Source organism: Halichoerus grypus, chromosome 1 (genome assembly GCF_964656455.1).
Source record: "Halichoerus grypus chromosome 1, mHalGry1.hap1.1, whole genome shotgun sequence".
Taxonomy (NCBI): Eukaryota; Metazoa; Chordata; class Mammalia; order Carnivora; family Phocidae; genus Halichoerus; species Halichoerus grypus.
In genome coordinates, this window is record NC_135712.1 from 161,372,259 (window position 1) to 161,390,458 (window position 18,200).

General features: G+C 53.5%; 1 protein-coding gene across 7 annotated transcripts in view; it reads right to left on the reverse strand.

Annotated features, from left to right (window-relative positions):
• The window catches only part of IQSEC1 (IQ motif and Sec7 domain ArfGEF 1), a 371,367-nt gene that overhangs the window by 68,053 nt on the left and 285,114 nt on the right, over positions 1-18,200 (reverse strand). The window contains exon 1 of one of the 7 annotated variants that reach the window (XM_036099681.2): positions 4,073-4,309. The exons of 5 other annotated variants lie outside the window; for them this stretch is intronic. In XM_036099681.2, the coding sequence (XP_035955574.1) occupies positions 4,073-4,137 (65 nt within the window). In that variant the 5' untranslated portion in view covers positions 4,138-4,309. Of the gene's footprint in view, positions 1-4,072; positions 4,310-18,200 lie in introns of those variants that run through there. One more of the 7 variants, XM_036099674.2, reaches the window with a different exon arrangement.

The window sequence follows — 18,200 nt, forward strand, 5'->3', positions numbered from 1 at the left end:
GCTGGTGTTGCTGGCTACCGGCTACGGTTTGCTGGGCATTGAATAGGTAGGAATCACCAGGCAAAGCTGCATATGCCCTCCGGGGAGATACTTCTTAGCCCCATTTCATGGATGAGAAAATCAAGGCTCGGACAGGGGAGGCCACATCACTGAAGCCACACAGCTGGGAAGAGGCAGAGTAGGCTTTGTGTGACCCCCAAGGCCTGTCTGGGTTCTGTGACACACGGTTTCACGTTATTAATCTTGGTGCCTCTACATCTAGCCCAGGGCCTGGCACAAAGTAGGTGCTCAGTAGCTAGTGAGTGAATAAAGGAACATAGGAAGTGCAACAACGGGTGCCCTGTGGGTCGTACACATCTCTCCTGAGAACAAAGCACCCCCAAGCCCAGGAGAGCATGCGTGCATCCGTGGGTGCAGTCACTCGCTGATGCCTGGCTGTGCCTACCACGTGGCTGGGCGCTGTGCTGGGCAGGCATCAGCGCACACAGGCCCCAGGGCTTAAAGGGGCACTTGCCCAACTAGGGGGACGGCCACAGCAGCCAGCGGAGTGGCAGGTCCAGGTGGCACCGTGCCATGTTTCCCACCATAATCACCATCCACTGCTCCTCGGCAGCAGCTCAGGCAGTGGGAGCGGCCAGATTCTCCAAGGCTGCACCAATTAATTCTTCAAGAGCCTTAATGGCCTTTAAAGTCATTATGATTTGCTTTTGAGGACAAATGATAAATCACATTCAACAGCCTTTGAGCATCCTCCCCCATAGCACAAACACACACACTTCCACAGGGGACCTGGGCCACCTCTGCAGAGCTCTCCCCAGGCCTCCAGCCTGCCGCAAGCCCACTGGGCAGATATTCCACGTGTCATCACAATTCAGAGGAAATTTACAAAAGGGGAAGGAAGAAAATCCCATGGGTCACTGGCAGCGGGAAGAGCAGAGCGCTGACTTAGACAATCGCAGCTCGGACTGGAGGCCTGGGGCCGGTCAGCAGTGCGAGGGCTGTCAGACACGTCCTTGAGCATCTGTGTGAAGCAGGGTACCATTCCCTTCCACAGAGGGGGAAACTGAGGCTCAGAGGAATGTGGTCTGAGGAATGTGACTGGCATAACGTCACAAAGCTGAGCTGGGATTTGAAACCAAGTGTTCGCCTCCCTGAGCCCTTCTTTGCTGACGCCCTGAGCTGCTTTGGCCTCACAGATTCTCCTGGCCAACCAAGATCCCTCGTTCCACACAGTCCGGCCAGGTAACACCCGCACACACGCGCGGGCACACACACACATATCCTGAGCTCCCGGAGCCCACGGAGCCCTGTTCAATCCCTTCCAGAAACACCTATTTGCCCAGTCATCACACGGTTTGACTGCAGCTGTCAGTCCTGTCCATGTTTTTGAACTGAAGCTGTGTAAATATTAGCACAGCTAGTCCACAGTCCAACTTCCTTGAGCGAAAGCCTGAAAATCCTGGCAGGGCTGGCAGGGGCCCTCCAGAGGCCCTCCAGCAGAACATCTGGGTTCTACTCCAGGCTCCCCTTGTAATAGCCCAGTCAGGTCACTGGATTCCCTATCTTAACATGCCCATTCAGAAAGGGAGGGTGGGGAGAGACCTGGGCTGCCCCGAGTCTCAAACAGCAGAGCATCAAGGTGCTGCCACGCAAAGGCGTCATGCTTGCTATCAGGGAGAAGCCTGTGCTTACAGGTGCCGTGGCCGTGCCTGGAGGGGGTCATCTTGGACCTGTTACACACTGGGGGTCTCCTGAGGTCTCTGGAGCATGCTGGATCCTTCCTGGGTTTGGAGAAGGAGAGACGGCCAGCTGGGAGGACTCTGCGTGGGGGGACAAGGTGGCCAGCCCAAGGAGTAGCTGGCTAAGCCTCCGCAGGCCAGGAGCTGGGCTGATTCTGCCCCCCCCCCCCCCCTTCGGAACTGCATCCCAGGCACTCCGGAGCAAATGTGATCCACCTGCTCTGAGGCGGACGGGTGAACTTCGGGTTGTGCCCGAGAGGGGCTTCTCAATCTCCAGGACACCTGGCCTGTGCTCTGAGACTCGGGGAGCAGCTGTTCACCACCAACCCTGACAACAAAAGGACTCAAGCAGGCTTCCCTGCAGCTAGAAGATTTAGAGTTGGATACAAAGAAGGACTTCCAATAAGAAGGGATGCAGGACTGAGAAATAAGCCAAAGAGGTGACTATGGACATCCCAACTGGAAGGGTGATATTGGAGAGGTCCTAATGCAGGGGCACCAGGGACACCCCTCAGTCTCTCTCAGCTGGGAGCAGAAGAGTCGTCGCCTGTGGAGCATGCCGACTGCGTCCCCACGACTGTGCTGGCCCTGGGAGGACAAACACTCTGAGTTTTGCTCACTGCTATGTCCCCAGTGCCTAGACAGGGAACGCTCACAGCAGGTACTCCGTAAACCGCCGAGCCTTGGTGCCGACAAGACTTTAACACTCAGCCTCATTTTGCTCTCCTGCGATATGGGGATGCCAGAACCACAAGGACAAGAATGCAAATGCGATACCGGGTGGGACAGCTGCGTAAGACAGTAGCACGTGTGCGATATGAATATCGTGACCCCCCTTTCTCGGACTCATGCCACCAATTCCAGACAGCTGGCCCTGCAGCTGCAGCTTGCCCAGCCTCCGTCCCAGACACAAGAAGCGACGGGTTCTTGGGAACCGCACCCCCACAACCCCACACGGAGCCTCAGGCCCAGCATCCCAGGCCCCTGGGGTGAGGAGGGGGCAGAGGGGACCACATGCATGTTCTCAGTGCAACTGCCAGACACACGCCGCAGAATTTTTGAACTCAGAGATCAAACGGCTGCAGGTGGGCTTCCCCCCAACCCTCAGGGGGCCCGACACAAGCCAAGTCAGCTTGTCAACAAATCCTCTCCGCCCCACAGCCTGGCTCCTCCAAGGGGCCTGCACACAGCTCAGGGGGCAGCTGTGCTGGCGAGCGAAGCAAGGAAATCGATATTCCCAGCACATACACACTCTCTTTCCATAAATACTGGCCCCTGGACTCTCAGGCAGCCACCCACAGGCCCCAAAGCAGAAAAGGGTTGGTCTCTGGGACACACGTTCGTTCGCCCCCGTCAAGACTCCATCCCTGACCACACCAGGCACATGAAAAACACGCACACACCCAATCACACCAGCAGACCCCTCACAGCCGCACTCACACAACAGCAGGAGCCACACAGATCTCAATCTCCCCAGGACTCCAGGTTCCCCAGCGCACTCCTGGGTCGCCCCCGCCTCCGCCCCCCCTCCCCCCCAAGCATACCTGGACCACCTGCGCACAGCCCGGGAACGAATCCCTCGTCCCCACACACACTTGCCCAGGGTCTCCCTGACAGAGCTGACTCGTAACCCTGGATACAGGCCCAGGGACTCGCCTAACTAGGCCCACAGGAAGACTCCCTGGCAGCCTCAGCCCGCCTCAACCAGACGCAAGCACGGACGCCCGCCGGCCACACTCCGACTCACAAACTCCAGTCCACTGGCTCCCGCCTGGCGCCGGATACCCACGCGCATCAGTTTCTCCCGCGGAAACTCACCCACACACAAGCTCCCATCCCGACAGTCGCTTGGGAGCGAGCATGCACATGCCCGCATGCACGCACACACACACACACACACACCTGTCCTGACAGCATCTCTTTTTCTCACACGCACGAACTCAGGTCCCGGGTCTGGTTGCACACATACGATTACAGCCACACTCCACCCCGTCAGCCCTCCTCCCTCTCTCACACACAGGCCCTCATCACATACATCCTGACCGTCTCACGCACTCCGGCACACCCATCCCCGCAGCCTCTCTGGCACAGACTTATACGTACAGCCCCGGCAGGCTCTAACAAACCACTGCACAACAACACAGCACCCGGCTCTCTCACAAACCCACAACATACTGCACGCCAACTGTGCAATGGCTGGGGTTCTGCTGGCTCCCCCACCCTGCCCCGCCAGCCCATTTCCGTGCAGCCCCTCCCCAAGGCCCTCTCGCCCGAACCCCGGCGCCCACTCCCTCCGCCCCACCCCCGGCCTCGGCCCCGCCCGGGTCCCTTACCCGCTGTCAAGCTCCAGCTCCAGCAGGGACTGGGTCCGCTCAGAGTTGCAGTGCAGGCACCACATGGCGGCCGCGGCGGGAGTTGACGGGGCCGAGCGCCCGGGACCCAGGCCCCGCCGAGCGCGGCCGACTCCCGCCGGGGCGGCAGCCCGGGGCCGACACCCGACCACCGGGAGACCTGACCACCCGCCACGCGACCACTTCGGGTCGCCCGGCCCAGTGCCCGCCGGTTCCCGCTGCTCCCGGCCCTAGTCCCAGCCCCAGGCCGGCCAAGCCCTCCCCTCCGCCTCCGCCGCCGCCACCGCCACCCGCCCGCCTGGCGCAGAGCGAGGCCCGGCCGGAGGAATGTGGCCCGGGAGGGGGCGGGGCCAGGGGCGGGGCCGGAGGCCGGACTGCGCCCGGCGGGCGGGGCTGCGCGGAGCCTCGTGGGGAAGCGCGGGGGCAGGGCACGATGGGGCGGGGCTGCGCGCAGGGGTGGGGCGAGCCGAGCCAAGTCGGGAGGATCGCAGCGGAGAAGTTCTCCGCAACAGCATCCCTTGTACCTACAAGTTAGGCCCTTTTCTGGGAGGTCTGCGCACTCCCTCCAAAACAGACTCCTCAAATATACATATCTTCCTTCCCAACTTGTAAGCACAGTAAATACAAAACCCAAACCAGCCAACTCTGCTGATGGCGCCAATCTTCGCCAATCCTCACTTTGGCCGAAGTTTATAAAATGGGACCTCTGCTCCCGGGATGGTATGGCTCCGGGGCTCTGATGCTCCTGCCCCAGAGAAAAAAGTGGGTTCCATCCTGAGGCTGGAGACGCCCATTTGGGGACTTCTGGGTGAGGATCTGATGAAAGCAGCTTCTTTTTCCCTAAGCCCACCCAATCCCACCAGAGACAACTTTCAGACCCCCGTGGCTGGCTTAGAGTAATCCTGTTTCCCTATTAGAGCTCTCTACCTACATTTGGTCGTCAAGACAACATTGTGATATAGGTGGAGCTATTAGTGGCCCCATTTTCCAGAAGAGGAAATTGAGGCTCACCTTAAATAGGTTAACTCTAAGAGGTTTTCCCTCACCTTCTCTTCCAGGCTGCTCATTTCTCCTTACTATAAGCAATCATGGCTTGCTGTTCTCAATTTGCATATTAACTTGTTTATTATCTGTCCTTGGGCTTCATGAAGGCAGGAATAGAGACCAGCACCCACACTTGTGGAATGCCCAAATGTGGCTGGGAGACATCAAGCGGACACAGACACAATCAAAACCCCACCTGCCCCACCTGCAAGTCCATCTCCTGGAGGGCCAGGCAGCTGGCACGTTTGCAGAAGTCAGGAAGAAGTAGGAAGCCACTAATGCAGGGACATCCTCTTGTGCCCTTTTGAGTCTTTCATTTGGAGGGGGTGGTGCCAAGAGCCTAATGATGAGTGCTTTCCCAGATGGGGAAGCTGGAGTGGGGTGGGGGACAGTGAAGGAAGAGGGCTGGGCTGGCCCAGCTTGCAGCACAGGAAAAGGCCATCCCTAGATCCAGTTTAGTGTACCAGGGTTCCCAGGCAACAGGCTGAGCAGGAATCCAGTGCCCCTCACTGCCCGTCTCCACATTTCTCCTCTCTGCTTCTGATGTTGTCTTTGCTACATTAAAAATAAATAAAGACTCAGAATGGGAGAAAATATTTGCAAATCACATATCTGATTAAGGGTCTAGTATCTATGCCATATAAAGAACCCTTCCAACTCAACAATAAAAAGGCAAATAACCCAATTAAAAAACGGGCAAAGGATCTGAACAGACACTTCTCCAGAGAAGATATATGAATGTCCAATAAACGCATGAAAAGGTGCTGATCATCACTAATCATCTGGGCAATGCAAATCAAAACCACGATGAGATAGCACCTTATACCCACCAGGACGGCTAGAATCAGGAAGATGGACAAAAGCACCTACACACAAGGCTTCCAGAAGGAGAAGACTTCTGACACACACTGCTCAAAGACTGCTACCACGTTCTGCATCCTGGCTGGGGGGAGGGGGAGGTAGGAGAGGATAGTTTTGAAATCATCCAGTTGGGGGAGGGGGTGGAAAACTCCCACCCCAGCTTGAACAGCCCTCTAAAAATAGGTTGCAATAAATGGAGCCAAGAGAATTCCCCCAGCCCAGCTGCTGGAGCACTCCAGAAACAGGCTCCGACCGACAGCCTCACGACCTGGATTCTCCAAGAATTCCAGGCACTTGTCCAGGCCCACGGCCTAGCCGCCTGCCAGGATGGTCTTGGCGACATTGTTCCTGCTGGGATTTAGAAGAAGGGGGTTGAATTTCCCTGTTAGCATTTGGAATACCAGAGGATGGAGTCCCTGGAAACCAAATGCCTCTTAATTCTCTTGTTTTGTTTTATCTCCCTACAAAGTGTGCCTCTTACTTCTGCTCAGTTAACTGCCTCACAGATTAATAATTTAGGGAATTGTGAGGCAAACAACAAAGTTCCAGCCTGGAGAGGCAGAGAAAGTCAATTTTTCTGCTAAAATGACTAGACTGGGCAGAATTCTTACATGTTCCATTTGGGCAAATTGCTTAGCCTTCTGAGTCTCAGTTTTCTCAACTGTAAAGTATCCCTCATGGACCACATCTACCCTGGAGAATTCATCTTGCTGTTTAATTTAACTTAGTAAGCATTTATTAGTGCTTACTCTGTGCCTGTCATCTGAGGCCTCAATGGGAGACACTGATGTGACAAGTGTCCCTCAGTATGATGTTATGATAATCTAGAGGAAGGAGCCTGTAACTCTGCCCCACAGAGGCCCCAAAGATGAAGGGACTTTGGGGCAGAGGCTTGAGGGATGAGTAGGAGCTCATATATAGGGGTACAGGATTCAAGAAAGTCATGAAAATGTTTAGTTCCACTGTGCCGTCCTGGGTTTCAGTCCTAAGTTGCTTGCCTTGGCCTGTTTCATGTGTCATGACCCAATTTCATCCCCATCCCCCTGGCTTCTGACACTAGATATGTATGTAGCACCCCCGCCCCCCACCCCGTAAGGCCAACCTTTGCAGTCCCTCTCCCAGAGCTGTCAGGATGAAGGCCAGCCCTCCATACAGCCTGCCTCCAGGCCTGTGTGCCCTGATTGAGGTTTACCTCTTCAGCCCTCGCCACTCATCATGCCCCCTCCACGCACACCATACGTCCAGCAATACAAAACTTCTTTCAAAGCCCCAAAGTCCTGCTGTGCCTAGCTCATAGCCCCTGCCTGCTTTTTTAAAATAAAGTTTTATTGGGGCGCCTGGGTGGCTCAGTCGTTAAGCGTCTGCCTTTGGCTCAGGTCATGATCCCAGGGTCCTGGGATCGAGCCCCGCATCGGGCTCCCTGCTCCCTGCATCGGGCTCCCTGCTCCCTGCATCGGGCTCCCTGCTCCGTGGGAAGCCTGCTTCTCCCTCTCCCATTCCCCCTGCTTGTGTTCCCTCTCTCGCTGTGTCTCTGTCAAATAAATAAATAAAATCTTTAAAAAAAATAAGAAATAATAAAATAAAATAAAAGTTTTATTGGAACAGAGTCACACTCATTCACTTATGTATTGTCTGCAGATACTTTTGTGCTACAACAACAAAGCTGAAGAGTTACAATGGAGATAGATGACTTACAATGCCTAAAATATTTATATCTAGCCCTCCACAGAAAAAGTTCGTATACCCTGCAATAAGTCAGGCTCCTCTGAGGGAGTTTCATGTTGGCACCAGCTACCCTGCCTGTTTAGCCAGACCTCCAGTGCCCTGGTGCAGGCCCGCCGTGGAAAAGATCTGGAAGAGCAGAATCCAGATGTCATGGGGGAAGGTGGTGATTAAAACTATAGGGCTGGGCCAGGTGACCTTCAGACAAGATGGCCACGTGATGGGACAATCCACTGCTAGGAATGACTCCTACGGAGCTCCTTGCCCGTGTGTACAAAGACTTAGGTCCAAGGATATTAGTTGTTTGTAACAGCAGAACAGGGAGGAGGAGACATGCAATGTCCCTCAGGGGGGACTGGTTAAGTACACAGCAATACGCCCATCAGTGGAATCCTATATTAACAAGATGGCGGCAGCACCATACACATAGGAAATGATCTGAGATGAGACACTGTGATTAACAATCCAATAAATTGTGATAAGTATTTATAATAAAATATATAGAACACTAGTGTGCTTATATAGCATCATATAACCATCGACTATTTCTTAAAGAAGATCCAAGAAACATGGACCAGTGGTTGCCTCTGGTAAGGGTAATCGGGTTTCCAAAGATTCCTGGAGATGGGCTTCTGCCCTCTAAGCCTGAAGTCTTATTGGGACAGGGCTGGGAAGGAGAAAGGAGGACTTTTCACTCTATGCCCTTCTATAGTTTTGAAAATTTTACACAAGTGTTTGTCACCTTAAAAAAAAAAAAAAGCCAGTGCAATAAAGAAATCAATAAAATCATGGCAACCCATGGGACCGGAGGTCTTCTAGCATCTTGTAGGAGAATCTGAGGCCCTCCAGAACCAGTCCCCAAAGACCCCAAATTCTAGACGGTACTTAGGCCACCTCTCGGGCCCTCTGGATTCCTTTTCCTCTGAGTCGGCTGTGTCTTACTGATGGCTGTGAAAATCAATTGGAGCCCATTTGACTCCCTCTCAGTGCCTGTTGATCGTTCATCTGTCGCTCTTCATAAGACCGAACAAACATCCCTACGGCACGGCCAGGATGCTGGGCGTGGGAGGGAGCTCTCTCATCATCCCTGTAGCCCAAGCCCTCATTTTACAGACAGGGAAACTGAGGCCCAGAGTGATAAAGGGATGTGCCCTGCGGTGTGTACTAGAAACAATGACACTGGCCCAGGCGTCCTGCCTCCCAGGCCGCAGTACCCCACAGTCCAGCACACAGCGGGGCTGTGGGTGAGGTGTCGGTTCCCTACAGAAGAGAACTTCTTCCTAGGAGTGTTGGATGCTGTAGGAAACCGGAGGCAGCTGTGCAGAATGCAGAACTGTGTACAGTGGTATCTCAGAGAAGCCCGTCAGTCCCCCAGAACAGAAAGTTTCCAGATAAATCAAGCTGCTCTGAAGTGCCAAGTTACTTTTAAAATTTCACAGAAACCACTTGCAAATCACAGGCTTCCCTAGTTGCCCTACACCAAGTAAAGTAAATGACCTCGGGATAACTTGCTTTGGGAGGCTGGGGGTGGCCTGGAGGTGGCGTAGGGTTGTTTACCGGGAACTAGTCTATATGGCCATCTCCCTGTGCAGGCACTCCTTTGGTTGTCATCCAGGCCCTGACTCCTTCCAGCCTCACTCCCAGCTCCCATCCCTATGCTAGAGCTTCTCCCAGAATGCACTGTGCACTCTTCTGTCCCAGTGCCTTTGCTTATGCGGTTCCCACTCCCCAGGCCACCCTCTTCATCTGCTTGGCAACCTCCTACTCAACCTTTAAGACTCAGCCCAAACGACGCCTTCTCTTCAAAGCCCCTCCCAGTGCTCTGTCCCCCAGGTGGGGAGGGAAACCCTCACCTAGACTGTGGGCACCTCAAGGGCGGGGACAGTGGCTCTCCATCCACCCTCGTGGTGGTGGGGCTCAGACACTGCCACTGCTCCATGTGACCAGCCACCAGCAGAGCTGAGTACCAACCATAAAAACTCAGTGGTACTTGGGTTGGCCAAGACCCAGACCATGACAGTGAGATTCAAGAGGCTTTAATGTTAGCATATCCTAAATTTTAGGGCTGGACAGAGTCACCGTGAGGAGCCTGAGGCCTACGGGGCAGGGGGGAGGGGGGAGCACTTCCCCAAGACACTCTGGGGCACAGCCAAGAACGCGTTATCTGACTTCCTTTCCGCAGCTCCTTCCCCACCGCTCTGACAAAGCAAACCACAGAGTCAGGGAACCATTGTGGTTTGAGGTGTAAGGAGGCTGTTTTCCTGTGGTCTTTAAATGAACAATAAAAATTAGATGCAGGTGCTACTATGCCAACAGTTGACAAATGGATTAACCCAGGCTGTGACGGAAAGATCCTTAGGGAGGGCTTGCAATAACAGAACCACACAGGACACAGGGTCAGATGCAAGGAGAAACGAAACCCCTTACCAACACCGGGTGGCTCCATGGGAGCTCTGAAAAGGCTAGCACGTGACAGGTGCTCAGTGACTGACAATGTGAACAAAACGGTCAGGAATGATCACTTCCTCCAAGAAGCCCTCCTAGCCTGGACCCCCAGAGCACTCCATGTTTCTAGGTCCCCAGTGCCCACTGCAACCCCTGCCATACAGTGGGTAATAGTTTGTTGTAAAAGTGAAGGAAGGTGGGGGGGGTGGCCATGGGTCCGAAGGTGCTGATGGTTTCCCTCCTCAGTGTGGCCACCCTTGTGTGCACCCTCCCTCTGTCCTAGTCCTTCTGCTGGGCCCAGCCAGGTCAGCTGAGCTGCTTGCCCTGGGATTTAGGGGGCAGGGCTCACGGAGAATAGACCTGTGGCTTCTAAGTGCCACTACTTGAGTTACAGGTCTCTATTCAAGTGGATGGGAAATGGCCGTTTGCCGGTCTTCTTGCAGGATTCAAGAGGCCTCACGACATCAGGAAGACATTTAGAAGCAAATATCTGAGCTGCCACCTTCATCAGTGAAGGGCTCTTCCCTGACTGCACCGCACCCCACTGCCCTCGAAATCATACTGCACATCACACTTCCCAACAGGTGGCCCTGCCAGCCCTAGGATACAATCAAAGTGACCCCACTTCAGCCCCTCAAACTCAACCCCCCTTTCCCTGGCTGGTAGCACAGGGAAGCCACTTGGCCAGATCCTCAGGTCTGATCCTCTGGGCCCCTCTGTACCTGAGACAGAGCCTAGGCCACCTCGGTTCTCTGCCCCAGATAGAAGAGGCAGCCCTGTGGCCAGTGGGTCTGGACACACATCCCAGCCCCTGACCCCCTTGTGTAACCCTGGGTGAGTCACCCAGCTTCCTGGGGCCTCAGTGTGTGCACCTGTAAACCCTCCTTGCAGGAGTGGTGTGGGGGCTTGGCAGGAACACCTGTAATTGCCTGGCCAGGCCCGGGCACCCAGGAGGCCTTCAGAGCTTGGCAGTCCCTTCCCCTGCTCCACCATTGTCCCCACACAGTGGGAATGCTTATGGCTTGGGGCATCTGTCGGGGTCCATAGCCTAACTCCCCTGCATCTGATCTTTGATCTTGCACCTTGGGCAAGTGGATGGGTCTCTCTGAGCCTCCTTTCCCACCTCCCTGCCTCTATTTGCCTGTTCCTTAAGTTTGGGGCTGTTACCTCTCTAGACAGCCATGGCCACCCCTCACGGGCGCATACCCTGGATCAGGCACTTTACAGAAGAGGTTGCATTTAATCCTCAACAACCTTCCACTTTACAGATATACTGTAGCTCAGAGAGGTGGGGTAACTTACTTAAGGCCACACACCTAGAGCCTGGATGATAGGGATTTGAGCCCAAGTCCATTTGACCCCCAAACCATGAATGTAATCACAAAGCTAGATCTTCCCTGTCTTCCCCCTACACAAAGTGCTTATCGAATGCAGGCTCTGTGCTAAACACTTTACACGTATCATTCACTTAAGCCTTACAATGACCTTCTTAGGAACATACCACTATTACTATTATCATCCGATCATCCAGAGAAAGAAACTGAGGCTCAGAACGGTTAAAGAATTTGCTTAAGGGCAAACAGCTAGTAAGTGAGGATTTGAACCCAGGGCTGTCTGATTCCCAAGTCTATGCTTCTAACACTGTTCCCTTTGGTCTTCAAGGCCCAGTTCCAAGGCCCAGTCCCCTGCAGAAGGCAGTTTCCCTTCTCAACTGATATAATGGAAATAACAAAAGCAAATACAGACCCCCCCCCCCCCACCGCCCCACGCTGGCTATGGAGTCAGACACCTGGTTCTGTCCCCTTATTGGCAGTGTGGCCTTGGGCATCACAATTCTGAGCCTCAGTCTCCTCCTCTGTAAAATGGGAATGAATAACAACACGTATCACTGATGTTGTTGTAAAGACTTCAGCGGGATACCCAGTGCCTGGCCCTCAGCAAGAGTTCTGCCACCACTGACCCCACTTAGCCAGCTCCCAGGACCCTGGTCACAAATCCCAATTCCCTTTGCCCTACTCCCTTCCTGGGGAAAGCCCCACTTGCCCTCTGGAGTGGAGAGCAGCTGAGGAGGAGCTGGTGGGCAGGGTGGTAGCTGGCTCCGGGAAGGACTTGAGGCTTCTGCCAGCTCTGCTGGGGCATCCCAGAGGCCCAGGTGGGGTCACACCGGGCAAGCGGTCCTGCCTTTTTTCCTTCTCCTCCCCAGCTGCCTGCACCTCTCCCTTCCTCCCTCAACAAAACTGCCCCACGGATGAGCTCACACTCAGAGGGCCCCTTGAACTAGCTTGCCACCAGGGATGAATTAAGGTCTGTGGTTCCAAGCCCCACGCCCAGGCCTACAGTCTGGGAAAGAGACAGACCCCATGAGTGAAGGGCTCTGAGACAGCACACACATGTTCCAATGGACAGGGGCCCGCTTGCTGTCACCTCCTCTGAGGGACCTTCTGGGACACCCCCAGGTAAAGCACATCCCCATTCTCTCTCTCTCATCTAATTCCCTTCAAAGCCCATCTCTCAGCCTATATTTATCTTGCTTAAATACTTGTTTACTTGTTTACCGTCTGTCTCCTCCACCAGAATGGAGCTCTGTGAAGGAGGGGACTTTGTTTACCACTGTAGCCCCAGTGTCCAGATGGCGCCTGGTCTATAGTACGTGCTCAATAAATGTCTGATAAATGAGTGAGTCACGTTGAACCACAGTCATTCTCATTCGGGGACAACCCCATGGTTGGGGCAAGGCCTGTGAGCTGGGAAAGGAAAGGCAGGCCCCCCTCCCGCTCCCCATTCTTACCCTTTTTTATTCGATCTGAGCCAACACCCCCATTTCCACCATAGATAGATTATGGAAGGGCTGGGCGAAACGGTCTTTCAAAAACACCATTTTTCATCTCCAGTGTGCCCAGTACTTAAAGGAAGATTAAAGATTTTATGAAAAAGATTTTATCCGCTAAAGATTTTATAAAAAAAGATGCATCCCTTTGGCAGAGCAAATGACCATCCTTGACATATTTGGGTTTCTTTCCTGGTAGCTTTGCTTAAACTGGGGCCCATCTGTATTAAAGGGAGCAGGTAAAGTGAGGGAATCGAGGAGGAAATATGGAAATCTGCAAGGCCTCGTTCTGTTTCAGATTCAGACACGTGGCATTCCAGGGAGCCACTAGAGAAGGAGCTTGCTTACTCCTGAGCAGCGTGTTCCTACTGCAGAACAGCTACCGAGAGGTGCCAAGCCCAGGCAAGGCCCCAGTGGCCCTCTCCTTTAATGAATAGATACGTTCATTTATAACAAGTACCAGGGACACCTGTTTTGCAAACGGATGCCATTAAGTGCTCCTAAAACATCAGCCTCTCTTAAGTGGGTTAAAAATTCCCCTCCGCAATCTTCTTTATGTTATTGATTTAAACAACACCTTCTCTTATCCCGCTGGGAGGAAGACTGCAACCAGCTTGACCCGACTGCACTGATTCGGAATTAATGGACGTGGGATATGTGTGATGCCTGATTCATTGTTTGAATAAATCCATAACTGAGAACATGTGCGCTCCTGAATGTGTTCGACAACTGCCCCCAACATTCATTACTACCTACCACGTGTCAGGCACCAGCTGGGGAATCTCAGAGGATGCAGAAGCAAACAGACGTGGGCCCTACCTTCCGACGCTTGGTGAGTAAGGGGACTGCAGGCAAATCACAATCATTGGTGCCAGCCCTGTTCCCACACGAGTTCACATAATCCTGACAGCAGCTCTACAAGGTGGGTTTGCACCCCAGTTTATCACGGAGGCCCTGAAGCCCAGAGTGTAAGTCATTTGTCCAAAGACGCACAACCACTAAATGATGGCGCTGGGATTAGCACCCACCTACGCTGACACTCAGCCTGTGTTCTCTCTACTCCACCAGTGGTTCTCAACGGGTGTTCTGGGAACAGCAACAGTAGCAGTCTCAGCTGGGAATTGTTGCAATTGCAAATTCCCACACTCCAGGAGGGTCTGATGCCTGCCACAGTTCGGGAAGCTTGCGCCAGCCAGGGCACTGGAGTGGGTCATCAGTGCAGTATGGGAGCCACCTGACATAAGATCAGGACTGACTGTGAGCTGGTGGGGTGGCCATTTAGGGAAGGCTTCCTGGAGGAGGTGATGTCTGTCTTGGGATCTGTGGCATGAATGGGAATTCACTGGGTGGCCCAGCAAGGGAAGGGCACTCCAGGTATAGGGAACAGCAAAGGCAAAGGCTTGGTGAGCTTGGGAAAATATAATCGTAGTTCTGCATATATGTGGAGTGTGAAGTGTGGGGATGGGTGAGCTGTGAGGAATGAGGCCAGAGGGTGAAGGGGGAAGAATTCTGCTGGCAGAAGTGGCCTGGATTTATCCCCAGGTTGGTTTTCCCAATGACCACAAAGCACATGTATACCAATTACATAACACTATGCTTTACATCAGGGAAACTCGATCTTCATCAAAAAAAAAAAAAAAAAAAAAAAAAGTCTCACTGAGAATAAATTGAATTTTCCCATAAAAACAAATCACCCAAACTAAAACAGTTATAAAATCCTGCTTGGATCCTGTTATCAGCAGAAGGCCTGTGCTGGAGGCCTGCTCTGGGTTTGTTTAACACAGAGAACCCATGTTACAGAAGGCAGCCATAAAACAGAAGGATGCTTTTTATATCCTGATAGGGAATAAGATACAAGATGTATTGCTAGGTGAAACAAGTGAAATGATGAATGCTGTATTTGTATAAAAGGAAGGGGCAGGAGTAATCACACACATGCACACACGCTGACGTGTGCATAAAATATCTCTGGACAGTGGTTACCTTTGGGGGAACTTGACAGGGCTGGGAGGGTGGTTCACTGATCACTGTGTGCCTTTTAGATCTTTAATTGTCGAACTACGTGACTATATAATGCCTATAAAAATAAGAAACAATTAAGCCTTTTTTTGAGTGCCACAGAGGTATCAGCACCAACCAACACTTTGGTCTTGAAGTAACTGGCAGGGCTGAAAGAGCACTGGGAGGAGAATAACACTCTCCTGGGTCCCGTGTGATTGTGTTCCTTGTCACTGGACACGGAGTCTGCGGCTCACCTGGAATCATGTCACATGGCTCGGGTCTCACACTTCCACCTGCTCGGTGGGTAACAGGGATCAGAGAATACACTTTTTGCAGCAAGAAATATCCCTAAGCATGTAGTGACTTTACTGCCATCTAAGGCTGGCGGGGGTGGGGGGGTCAGGTGGGGCAGTAGGGGCGGTGGGGGTGGGCGGAGGTCAAGGCTGTCTTCCTATCCTCTTGGGAACAAGACTTAGCTGCCATCCCACCGTGCACCTCTTGCATTGTGAAGAGAGAAGGTCAGGCCCCAGGGAGCACCTCCTGTGTGCTGGGCAGGTGTCTGCAGCTTGGCATGCACTCTCCTGTGCACGGTTATCAAGTCCTATGACGTAGCCCACCAGGAAACTGAGACACAGAGAGGTTCAATGGATTGCCTGAGGCCACTCAGCTCGTAGTGGCAGAGCTGGGATTCCAATCCCTAGGCTATGCAGGAAAAGCCTCTGAGCCTCTGAGCCAAGTGGGCCTTGGGCTGCTAAGGGAATGTGACCCCATGAAATAAGAGTAAACCTGGAGACCCAGACGGGGCTGCCCCAGACTCCTGGAGTGGATCCATAATGAGCATCCCTTATGCAACATAGCCCACAGACAATTTTGGTCTCTCTCGCAGTTTCCATAAATGAGTATAATTTCTGTGTTAATAGCAAAGATATCAAGGTTTGGAACCCCCTGGAGTGTTAGAAATGCAATTTGTAATTACAAACATACAACAATTTGTTCAACACGTCAGCTCTGTCCACAGTAATTATTACCCTGGTTAAGGGTAATCCCCGCAGTGCACGGGAATGGGAAACCAGGAGTGGGGGCGCTGGGCTTGGACCCCAGTTGTCTTCCTTGAGGCCATTTCTTCTCCCCAGATCCCTCCTGTTCCCTCCCACAGTGGGCCGCATCTTGTGGCCGCTGGTCCCCCCGCCCCGCCCCCACCGTGGGCCTCTCATGGGCTCGGCCCTGCCTACGGGCACCCAAATAGGGACAAGCAGGCATTCCTTCTTGGCAGGCATCCCTAGTGAATCCTGCCTCCCGCCCTCAGGAGGGGCCCTATTCCAGCTGCTGTTGCCCGAGCACCAATTCTGCACCCAATTCTGCGCCTGGTGCTTCGAGGGGCTCACAGTGGGTCTCGGCAACCTTCCCAGCCGTAAGAGAGAGCACAGTCCACACCTTACAGAAGGGACGGAGGCCCAGATGTACAAGATGCATGTGCACAAGATGCAAGATCACACACCAGAACACACGGAGCTGGGATTTGATACCAACGGATGGCCCAAGCCATGAGGGTCCCCACTCTGGGATGCAGACTCTGGTTGCAGTGGATGAAATGAAGTATGCAACACACATTGGCTCCTCTTGTGCTTTAACTCCAGGGCAAGGTATGGGGGCCAAGGGAAGCAGGGGAAGGCACTCCAGGCTCTGAAGGCCTCCTGGGTGCCTAGCTCCGGCTATGCTAACTGTGGGGCACTCATTCTGGGCTTTACACACGTGATTTGTGGATGCCCTGTCCACCCTGTGAAGCTGGGACCTCACCATTTGCATTTCACTAGCCAAGGCTGCAGAGCAGAGATCTGGGCCCCAGCACTCCCCTGCAAAGTGGGGGCTCACCCAGCAGTCCCCAGGTTGGGCTTGGTGGCAAATTAAGATTGATTTAAAAAGACAGCTCAGGGCACAGCTGGTGGAGCCATCCTTGGAGAGGATGAAAGATGGGGTGGTGACAGCTGTGGGCTGGAGCCACTGAACCAGCAGTCTGGGTGTCAGACTGGGGTGCAGGCGAGGAGCAGGGGGAAGGGTGGCTGGCCCTGGCCTGACCAACCCCACCTCTCACTAGGCTGGTCTTGGCTGGGCCAGTCCACCTGCCACTGCTGGAGGGCTGGCGCCACCTGTCGACCTTCTGGAGAACTGCATCCTGGCCTTCCCAGCCCCAGGACAGAGCCGGCAGGACCCCATGGTACCCCAGCCTTGGGACAGGTGTAGAAAGGGGCAGCTGAGTGAGCTTCTGGACCCCACCCTAACCTTCCTCAATCAAAGCTCTTCCATCCTGCCTGAACAACCTAAGACACCCTCCTCCCCAACCCTCCTTGATGTACAGAGGGAGGGCAGGTGGGTTAGGAAGCAGAGGAAGACTCAAACCCATTTTCACTGACATTTCAATCTAACAGCAAATCACCCTGCTTCAAACCGTGGCTCCTCACTGCTTACAAAATAATCACCAAACTCTTTGCTATGCCCATAAGACCCTGCAGATTTGGCCTCTGCTCTCCCTACTCGGCCTCAGCCTCTTACCAGAGGGTTGGCTCCTGCCCTGGCCCTTTGCAAATGCCAATCCCTCTGTCCACACTCTTTTCAACTACTTAAGCCCGACTCCACCTTCATGCCTCAGCTCCTTCGGGAAGGCCTTGCCTAACCTCCTCACAGGGCCCACTGAGCAATTCCTCCTAGCACCTGGTTGATGTTGTTCCGGAGAGCATTTCCCTCTTCTATGGGACAGCTGTGTGAGGGTAAGGATCATGTCTGCTGGATGCACCATTTATTTCAGCCGCAGGGCAGTGCCTGGCACATACTAGATACTTGAGAAACCTTTGTAGATGAAATGAAGTATGTCTAGTTCACATGAGTCCCTGTGTCAAAATTAACATGCCTTCATAAACAAAACATTCATTTCTCAAGGGGCCAGGCACAGAGGTAAAGGTGTTTCATACTTGAGCTCTGGTGGAGGGGGTGGGGGGGGTGATATTAACAGACAATAAAGTGGGGGGGGGGGTCTGTGCACAGATGTCCTGACCAGGAACAGACAGCCAGGAAAAGCTAGAGCTGAGATGTGACCCAGATCTGTTTTGAGTCAAGCCACTTTGTGGCCCTTGAGGCCAGGCATATGGCCCAGTTCCCTCTGAGGTTTCACCCGGCTGGGTTTGCTCAAGCTGCTCACACAGATGGAAGACAGTG